The sequence below is a fragment of the Eumetopias jubatus genome, unplaced genomic scaffold (genome assembly GCF_037043125.1).
Source record: "Eumetopias jubatus isolate StellerSeaLion01/CBP00866 unplaced genomic scaffold, mEumJub1_p1.0 scaffold_6, whole genome shotgun sequence".
NCBI lineage: Eukaryota > Metazoa > Chordata > Mammalia > Carnivora > Otariidae > Eumetopias > Eumetopias jubatus.
Window position 1 is genome coordinate 75,843,479 of NW_028274812.1, and position 10,691 is coordinate 75,854,169.

Below are 10,691 nucleotides of genomic sequence, written 5' to 3' on the forward strand. Positions count from 1 at the left end.
TCCTGATTTACCCAAAGAAAACAAAAATATGAATTCAAAAAGATATATGCACCCCTATATTTGTTGCATTTTTTTTTTACAATAGCAAAGATATGGAAGCAACATAAGTGTCCGTCAATAGATTAATGGATAAAGAAGAGAGAGAGAGGGAATATTACTTAGTCATAAAGAATTAGATCTTGCCATTTGTGAGAACATGGATGGACCTAGAGGGTACTATGCTAAGTGAAATAAGTCAGAGAAAGACAGATACCATGTAATTTCACTTTTAAGTGGAGTCTAACAAAACAAAAGAAACAAGCAAAACATTTATGTCTATAAATACAGAGAATGGGTAGGTGGTTGCCAGAGGGGAGGGGGTTGGAAGGATGGGCAAAATAGATGAAGGGGATTAAGAGCTACAAACTTCCAGTTATAAAATAAGTAAATCACGGGGATGAAAAGTACAGCATAAGGAATATAGTCAACAATATAGTCAACAACATAACATTGTATGGTGATAGATGGTGACTACACTTGTGGTTACCATAGCATAATATATAGAATTGTTAATCACTCTTGTACACCTAAAACAAATATGGCATTGTATGTCAATTCTACTTCAATTAAAAAAATGCATATATGGAGTCCAGTTCTTCATGAAAAGAATGGAATATTCTATGGTTAGTTGGAAACAAAAAAGTGTATCATAATGCTTAAAGAATAAAGTTCTCTTTAAAAAAGCCTGTTCTTTCTGAGTTTCCTTCCTTGTTAAATGGCATTTGTAAGTCTTTTATATTCCATCTTCCTGACCAATATTCAGTCTATCATCAGGACATGCCAGTTTTAGCTCTTAAATATTCCTCAAATCATATATTAAATTTTATCTCCACTGTTTTACCCTCATTCAGATTACTGTGGTCTTGGGGCTCCTGGGTGGCTCAGTCGTTAAGTGACTGCCTTCGGCTCAGGTCATGATCCCAGGGTCCTGGGATCAAGCCCCGCATCGGGCTCCCTGCTTGGCGGGAAGCCTGCTTCTCCCACTCCCCCTGCTTGTGTTCCTTCTCTCGCTTTCTTTCTCTCTGTCAAATAAATAAAAAAATCTTAAAAAAAAAAAAGATTACTGTGATCTTTCACCTGGGCCACCTGAGTAGCCTCCTAACTGGTCTTGGCATAACCTATCTTCTTCTCCAATATACCAAGCCAGTTATGTTCTTTTTTGAGATGGCAGGTCTTACTGTTCTTAGGGTAAAAGATAGAATTCTTATCTGGACTTTAAGGCCTGCATAGTCTGTTTTCTTCCAACCTCTTATCTTTCTCTTTTAACATCTCTGGATTCTTGTTATCTTCTTCTCTCAGTTTCTCAAATGCCATTTACTTCTTGCCACTTACCTCCCCTTTGACTAGTTCACTCTGATTCTTCTTTCAGTCTCTATTCAGTCATATTCTTTGGAGAAGTCAGACTTCCCTTAGTGGGTCAGTTTTCTATGATATGTTCCCATAGCACTTCTCACTCCTCACACTTTTCAGTTATTATTAGTGTGAATCTTTAATGTTTTCAACTACAAATACTTTAATATCTGTGTATCTAACATATATTCAATGAAAGCATAGGAGAAGAGAATCATCTCAATGAGAGATTGATCTCTGCTCCTCACTGAATTACCAATGCTTAGAATATTTTCAGTGAGAACAAGATGCTCAGTGAGAACAGATGAATAAATGAGGTAAAATTGTAGCTGTTTCAGGTAAGATTTGTTTCTAATGAGTAAGTTATAGTGTATGCCTTAAGTGTGTAAATTGTGAGGCATGAGTATTAAGTTCATTTCTGTAGTATTTTTACATTTTAAATATTAACACTATAGATTGAAATTTTCTTATTTGTATAAGTCTGTCTTACAATATTGAAGATCTGGTTTCATAGTTGATCACTAGAGTGTGCTATAACATTAAGGCTCTTAATTGTGAAAAGTGGCTTCTGCTATTACACTGGTTTGGAAATTGTAAAGGAGTGTATAATAGTATACAATATTATACAGGAGTGTTATAATGGTATACACTATAATACAGGAGTATTATAAAGGAGTGTATAATAGTGTCATGCCATCCATAGATTGGCTGTTCGGTAAGTGGAAGTAAATGTTTTAAATAGCTGTATATTATCACTGATCACTGTATAATATATGATGACTGAGAATGGAAACAGCTTGACTTTCATTTTTAATTTTATTACAGAAAATGTGAAATCATAAGTGAGCTTTTTTAAAAAGGAAATAATAAAACAAAGTAAAATAGTAATTCACCAAATTACATATGCACAACATTCTGCTGGCCTCTATTAGGTGTATACATAAAAGTGTTAAATACAGGCCTAGTCCCTTAAATGTATTTGAAGTATCTAGTTGGTAAGTCTAAATGAGCACACATGAAAGTTAAATGAAAAGTAAAGAGTGAAATTGCAATACAGTGTAACAGTATTAAGTCACAAGCAGTATATGATTTAAATGCCAGGTAAGTGGTTCAGAGAGGGGAAAAAATGACGGTGGATTGGAATTGTCAGGAAAAACCCAACTGAAGAAGGGCTTGAGTAATAGTTCATAAACACTTTTCTTATTCAGTGCCAAATATTTGGTCATTATATGTATGGTCATATAAATAGTATTAGAAAAATACTGATCTATTGCCACAAGCTTTTGAACATAGGATGAGATTTTTAAGAGAGGAGAAGTGTAATAGAGGCAGTGTAAATAGAGGTAATAGAATTATAGCTGGAAGACAAATGCTGTGGTCCTTTAGAGAATTTGTGTGGCAAGTGTAATGGAGTTCATCTTAGGAAATTCCTCAAATCTTATATTCTTGTTTTAATTGTAGAAAATGTGATTTTTTTTTTTTTTCTCTCAAGGCTAGGGAAATCCAGGAATGGCAATGTTATTTGGGGATATTAAAATGCAGAAAAGAGGGATTTGTGGAATTTATGTGTTTATTGTTACTTATGTGTTCTTTTTCATTTTCATGTGTTTTCTTTCATTTTCCTTCCACTTAAACACCCCTTTATGTAATTCTGGGCAGAAACTGATCTTGTGTTTCTTATTGGTAAGGAAAACTACTTGTGAGACAAAAATTATATCAGCTCTAAACTTACACAAAAATCTTTGTAATTAAGCTAATACAGAATTCCTTAAAAAGTTAAAAGTCAATGGTACGAGTAAGAAGTAATTTATTCTCAAAGCCTAAATTTGGTAAGATTAATGTTCAGTTTGAACAAAAACCTCTGAAAGAGGATTTTATTTTTGCCAGCCTTTTAATATTGCTTTTATTTTCAGAAGGCCAATTCTTATCACAGATTGTCTATTGAGAGGTCTGTTTCTGTGTTACAAATACCTGTATTTATTATCTGAAAGCTTAGTATGTTTTTGGTATTTGTTTAATCATAGCTCTATTTAATAGTTTTACTTCATTCTATGATGAAATTTTCATGGACTTTCAGTTGTTTGGATAAATTTATAACTAATGAGATTATCCACTGAAAACCATTAATGGAAAGACTTCTGAGATTACAATCTTATAAAACAGATTTGAGTTTCAGTCTAACACAGTAGCCCTCTGTGAACCTTTCTGAACCAGATTCATCACATCTGAAATAAGAACAGTAATGTCTATCATAAGGCTTATATCTGACAGCGTATATGGAAGTACCTTATAAATTATAAAATGTTATACAGGTAAATTGTTATACTTAAGCTCTGATTGCTCAACTGTGATTTAACAAGGCCTATATAAGATACTTTAGTCCTGATACTCAATTTGTTTTAGCCAGTACCATACCATTTTCACAGACAGCTTGTAGCTGCTGCTTCTTACTTATTAACAATTGATTCTACAATATTTTTCCATTTCTTTGAAAGTGTCAAAATTTTTAGCCAATCCCAGATACCGGGGAGGGATTTTTGAGCACCACTCAAGTCATTCATTTAACTTTTATGTGTGCTCATTTAGACTTACCAACTAGATATTTCAAACACATTTAAGGGACTGGGCCTGTATTTAACACTTTTATGTATACACCTAATAGAGGCTAGCATATTATGCTTTAGTGCCCTAGAAGGCCTCTAATCTCTAGCCTCGGACTGACTTTAAGACCCTTTTTTTTTTGTCTTTTTCTTTTTTCTTTCTTTTCTCTTTCTTCCCCTTCCCCTTCCTTTCTCCTTCTTCCCCTTCCTTTCCCCTTCTTCTCCTTCCTTCTCCTTCCTTCCTTCCTTCCTAGGACTTTTCAAGGAACTTAACCATGGGAATTTGCATTTAGTCTCTGCCTAAGGTAGCTCTCTCTTCCATCAGAATGTAGAATTTTTTTCTATTTATTTTGTAGTTATTCTAGTCTAGATTCTGTTCATCTTGTAACATTTATTCCTCAGCTTCATCTCCTTAGCTTCATTTTTCTCTTGGCTAGAAGTCTTCTACTTCATCCTGGAGACTTCTTATTTTGGACGTTGTAGGTCAAGCATCCAGTAGATTTCAAGTCCTAGAACTTAAAACTAAGAACATATAACTATACTATTTTCACTTCATTCAGTACCTAAAATCTAGAAGAAAAAAGTTACCAGTAATTCAGAGGAATGAGGAACTTAAAAAGAAAAAAAAAAAAACCCTGCTTTTATCTCATACTTAAAATCCTTTGGCTTTCTGATTCTGTTATTTATTCTTTAATTCTGTTTTTACAAATAACTGTATTCCAGGTGTTCTGTTGGACACATGAATGAGGCACAGTGCTGTACCTTGAGAGACTAGTCTAGCAGTTAAGACAGATGTGCAAACAATAACAACACGGTGTGGGAAGCTCTATAATAGTCGTTGAAGTGCTGTAGGAGCAGAGAGAAGGTGGTATTTGAGCCAGTCCTTAAAGAATAAGAAAACATTTGTAGTAGAATGTATTCTAAACTAAGGGAAATAATAGAAATAAAGGCAGGTTTGTGATAATGGAAAACATACTGTCCTCTGAGTGAAAAAGATCTGCTTTGAGTTCTGTTTCTGCTACTTCCCAACCTATGTCAGGCAGTTATATATATATATATAAAATATTTTTTGAGTCTAAATTCCCTAATCACTGTAATGTAAATACTACATGCTTTATAGAGTATTGGAAAGATTAAATAGGTAGTATATATGAAAATACTCTCAATAAATTTATTTGTCCATACATCAAGTCTAAACGTTTTAGCTTTCAATGCACTTTGTTCTCTGGCCCTACTGGCTCATTTTAATTTTATTTCTCTTTTAATCTCTTCCAAATTCTTAATCCTATCATTCTATTTATTGAAAAGAACAGCCTATCTTTACTTAAGCCACCAAAGTCTTTTACCATTTCATGTATTTGTACAACCAAAAACCCTACTTCAGTGCCACTCTCCTCAGCTTTAATAACATTTCTTCAGTGAAGCCAATAGCATATGCCCACATGTCAATTTCTCCTGTGAATCCATACTACTTTATGCAAATTGGTACAAGTATCAATTGTTTTATCTCACATTGTTTTATCATTCTTTATAAATACATTTTTAAATCTCTCCCCTCAGAATTTTTAGAGGGAAGGGACTGAATTTTGTTTTTATGTTCAGTTAGCCAGTGTATAATGTATCATTAGTTTTTGATGTAGTGTTCAGTGACTCAATACTTGTGTATAACACCCAGTGCTTATCACAACACATGCCCTCCTCGATACCTATCACCCTGCTACCCCATCCCCCTGCTGCCCCTCCCCTCTGAAACCCTCAGTTTGTTTCCCGGAGTCCATAGTCTCTCATGGTTCATCATCCTCTCTGATTTCTCCCCTTTCAGTTTTCCCTCCTAAAGGGACTAAGTTTTAATCAGCCTGATTTTCAGTACCATAGTGCTACACATACCTAGTCACTCCACAAATGATCCATAAATGAATCAGGAAGTCAATATTTTAGGCCCGGTTTGTTCATTCTTTGACTTTCTGTTAAACCTGCCTAAGCCTAAGTTTGCTCATTCCTGAAAGAGGGCATTTGATTAATCCAGATAATTTCTAGGTACTTTTCTAGCTGTAAAATTCCACAATTAGGCCAGTCTCTGTAGTACCTTTGTTAAGTTTTTCCCTTACAGGAATACTTCCTAACCCCTCATCCTACACCTCTTTTATTGTCTTCTCCATGAGGCTCTCTCAAATGACCAAATCTTTTTTGATTTTTATAGTCCTTGTTAGTGTCTTAAATTATATTTTCTGCTATACTTCATTTTATTTATTGTTTCCTCATTTTGTGAGTTCTTAGAACATAGAAATTATATCTTATATTACCATCCTATAATTCCTGGCTTAGCAAAATATTTACTATATTAGTTGCTCACAAAATTTGGTTGCTAATTATCCGGTTTGTATGTATTTTGAAACTTAGTGCTAATTTTTCACTTTTATTCATAAACTGTTATTAATGTAAAACTTTATATACAAAGCTTTCTGTATTTCCTAATGTATGTTTGAAAATAGTAAATGGTTCTATGAATATTATTAGAAAAAATAGACCATTTCTTGCAAGATCTTCCTCTATGGTATTTTATACACAGGATTTTAAGAAAAATATTTTTATTTATTTATTTGAGAGAGAGAGCCCATGTACACATACAAACAGGGGAGGGGCAGAGGGAGAGGGAGAAGCAGACTCCCCACTGAGCAGGGAGCCCAGATGTGGGGCTCGATCCCAGGACCCTTAGATCCCAGACTCTTAGATCTGAAGGCAGACGCTTAACTGACTGAGACACCCAGGCATAGGTTTTTTTTTACTTACAATTTTAAAGGTAAGTCTGACTGCACACATTAAGTTGTATCCTAAGTCAGGACTTATAATTCTTCCTCTGTATTTCTGTTAATAAACAGTTTTACTAATATTAGTAGAAGTTTTAATCTCTACTTTTGGCATTTGTTTTGCAGATACTCGACTCATGGTACCCCAGGACCAGAAGGCAACCATATTTCAGATTTACCACTTATAGACAGTCACAAGTAAGGCTAATTGATTAGCTTTGGAGCCTCCAAAGCTAGGCTGTTGTTTAGCAGTGAAAGATAATATTAAAAATTGGGAGTAGTATATTGAATAGAATGAGTTTTCTGACTACTGTCTGCTCCACAGTTTGAGTTACTTTTCTGTTTGGTTATATCATTTCTGCTCCATCCATCCTTTTGGTGTTTTCTAAAGTTTTCTCTATAACACTGATCCAAATAAAATATTAGCTCTCCTTTCCTCTGTTTCTCACCTCACCATTCTGTAAAGAGAATGCAAAAGCTTCCAAGTCCCTTTATATTGTAGGTCACTGGGGGGGAAAATGTAACACTGTTGAAGAATATTTCAGAGGAAAATTTATATGCAAAAATTTGGGAAGATGAATGAGAACTCATGTTACTATTCTTTCAGTCCCTGGCTGTCTTCTTCATTGACTGCTCCTTCCATGGTAGCCCCAGTCACTTTTGCATCTATTGTAGAAGAAGAACTACAGCAGGAAGCAGCTCTTATCAGAAGTCGAGAAAAACCCTTGGCTTTGATTCAGGTAAGTAATGTGCCTTTATGGACTTAATTTAGAGAAGAACTATACTACATTTCATCTTAAGAAAATTATGTTTATTTTCATCACAGAGGTGCATATATTTATCACATTAAAATGTTACATAAAACTAAATTGAGGCACTCAATAGTATTAATTGAAGGAATTCAGGATAATTAATTTAGACTAAATTGTCACAAGGGTGATTTTTTTTTTTTTTTTAAGCACTGGTGATGGTTTGGACTGTTTTAGTTTTTAAAAATGATCAATGGGGCACCTGGGTGGCTCAATCCGTTAAGCATGTGACTCTTGATTTTGGCTCAGGTCATCATCTCAGGGTCATGAGATTGAGCCCCTTTCTGGCTCCACACTGGGCAGTGGAGCTTAAGTTTCTCTCTCTCCCTCTCCCCTCCCACCACACTTGTGCATGCTCTTTAGAAAATAAATATATATATAAATATATATATATATTAAAAAGAATAAAAGTGATCAGTAATGAACTTGGCATTATCTAGTGCTTCTGTATCAGTAAGTGTTCTTAGGTTGTAAGCCACAGATACCAACTTTGGCTAACTTATGGAAAAGAGAAATTATTAGAGGGATATTAAAATTCCACAGATTTAGTTGAAGGACCAGGGAGCCAGGCTTGGAAACAGATAAGACCCATAGTTGCCCTGAAGAATTAGAAGACTTGTATAGCAGAAAGTATCTCACTGAAGTTATTGGAATGAATGGATTCCAACAACTATTTTCAGGGTTTTTTTCTTTCTGCACAAGATTAAAATTCAAGAGAGGGCGGGCATCTGATTATTCTTCAGGCTTTAAGCCTTCTACTTGCCATGGGGATAGCAGGATACCTAATTTAATTCTGCTGCATTGTATTCATAGAAAGTGGGACTTCTGCAAAAGGAAACTGGAAAGCTATTATAATCCTGCTAAAAGATTAAAGCAAGTTTTTTTTCCCACCCTTTTTTCAGATTGAAGAGCGTGCGATACAAGATTTATTGGTTTTCTATGAGGCATTTGGCAACCCTGATGAGTTTGTCATTGTTGAAAGGACACCACAGGGACCACTAGCAGTACCTATGTGGAATAAGCATGGATGCTAATTTGCTGTGGAGTTGAAATGCATTTTTCATAAATCATGATTATTATAAAGCAGAGTTATGGAAAAGAGTTCTTACAAATTTGGTAATATCGTTCTAGATAGAGTAAGAAAGGATCTAATTTCTTTAGTGCAGTATAGGTATATAATGTTTGTATGATTAAAAACAAATGCCACAGAATTGATTTTTAGTAACTTTTTATGTAAAACTGTGTAAGAGGAAAAACGTACTAGGTTAAAAATTTAAGTAGAATTATTTCTCCTGAACAGTCTGAAAAGGAAAACATGAGTGATTGAAGTATAAAATTTAAGTGTGAGGCATTAAAAATAACTTTCCATTTGAGAATTTGGGATAAATAAGAAGATATTGCCAAATATCTGTTGTCACCCTTTTTTTTTATATATATATGATATCGATGAACTTAAAGTAGGAGCATCAGCCATTACTTCTGATCCATTAATGGCCAAAATTTTATGTTTGCAATAGTAGTTGTTTTCATTCTTGCGTCTTTTTTGATCAGGCCATCAATGTTCTAGATCTGTTTAAAGCATGGACTGCTCAAATGCCATATTATTTCAATTTGTATGCACATTTTGCATTAAACTACAGAGTACAGTGAAAAGAGAATGTGAATACTATTCTGAAGCTTTTGTCCACGATAATGGTTCTTTTATTAAATTTGGAGTCATTGTGTGTTGTTTTTTTGGTGGGGAGGGAAGACCTTATAAAAGCCTGATTATGAGAGAATCAATTTCTCAAAATATTAAAATTTTCCAAAATAAATGCTTAATTATACCTACAAGAATTGAATAGTTTTGAAGACCCTTTACAATATTATGTAATCAGAAGTTCTCTGAGCCTGAGTTAATGAATAGAGATAAACATTGTTTTCTTTACAGTATGCTATTTGAGTTTTGAGTGGTTAAATTTTTTAAAAACAAATGTTAAACCTGTGCTCCAGTTAACTAGACAAATTGGGAAGGTTAATGTTCTAGTTTCTGAAACATAATCCTAGGGGAACATATAGGCTATTCACTGCTGTAATTCAGGTGATTGAAATATGGCTGAAACTAACTTAATACTAGAGGTTTAGCTCTACCTAAATTTGTAAGCAAATGTGCAATAAAAAATAATCTTGATCCATTCTACTGTTAATGTGTATTTAATATTTTATATTGACATCTACCTCAGGAGGAATTACTAATTATTCCTCCTGATCTACTGTATTATAGCTGGTATTGTTTGCATTGATGCTGTGTATTCATTCCTTCACCACTTAAAAAAGGCAGTTTTCCTAAGATGTGTCTGTGATAAGTTTTATATTATGTTTAAATTGAGAAGAAATGGATTTTATAATGTTTTATTGAAGTTGCAGTAAAGAGGCCTTCTGAAGTAATTGCTTTATTTCACATGAAGCTTTGATTCTTAATACATATTGGCATCTTTAACATTTTAAAGGTGCTATAAAGTAATGGTTTTCAGAGTGCACTCCATGTTGCCTGGGAAGCACCCTAAAGAGCCTTTGTTGGATGGGATGTGAAGGAGGGACAAGGGCTGACTGAGTCTGTGGGGCTTTAGGCCTTTACAAACCTCCATTAGAGCGTTGCCCTTTATAGTCCATTTTATATAGTGAGGTGTTATATAAAATTTCATTGGGAAAAAATTCTTTTGCTAGTAAAAGAAAAGATTAAGCATGCTATACACTATAACTTTTCATAAACAATTCCATGAAGATAGAAACCTAATACTTTACCACCAAAAAGCCCAGGAAAGTGATGTTTTTTTTTTCCCCCAACAATATTATTCTGCCTGTAATAATTCAGCTTTAATCCCTTGATTTCAAGACTTAATAGAATTGAAGAAAATCTAGAAATTGTCAATTTAAAGGATCAGGGGAGTGAAGAGGTTTTTAAGATTGACCAAAACAATCATAGAACAAACATAATATCATGTTTGCTAATGATAAGGGTGTTAATAGCTGTTTCATAAAATTTTAGATCTGAAGAAGCCCAATAGATTAACCTTGCATATTGTCTTCATTTTATAAAAAAAAAA

The 10,691-nt window shown here is 34.0% G+C and overlaps 1 protein-coding gene across 3 annotated transcripts in view; it reads left to right on the forward strand.

Moving 5' to 3' along the window:
• IBTK (inhibitor of Bruton tyrosine kinase) overlaps positions 1-9,775 on the forward strand; it is a 108,096-nt gene extending 98,321 nt beyond the window's left edge. For all 3 annotated transcript variants that reach the window (XM_028108088.2, XM_028108090.2, XM_028108089.2), the window contains 3 exons: positions 6,923-6,994; positions 7,404-7,536; positions 8,508-9,775. In XM_028108088.2, the coding sequence (XP_027963889.1) occupies positions 6,923-6,994; positions 7,404-7,536; positions 8,508-8,639 (337 nt within the window). In that variant the 3' untranslated portion in view covers positions 8,640-9,775. The remainder of the gene's footprint in view (positions 1-6,922; positions 6,995-7,403; positions 7,537-8,507) is intronic.
• Positions 9,776-10,691: the final 916 nt, after the last annotated feature.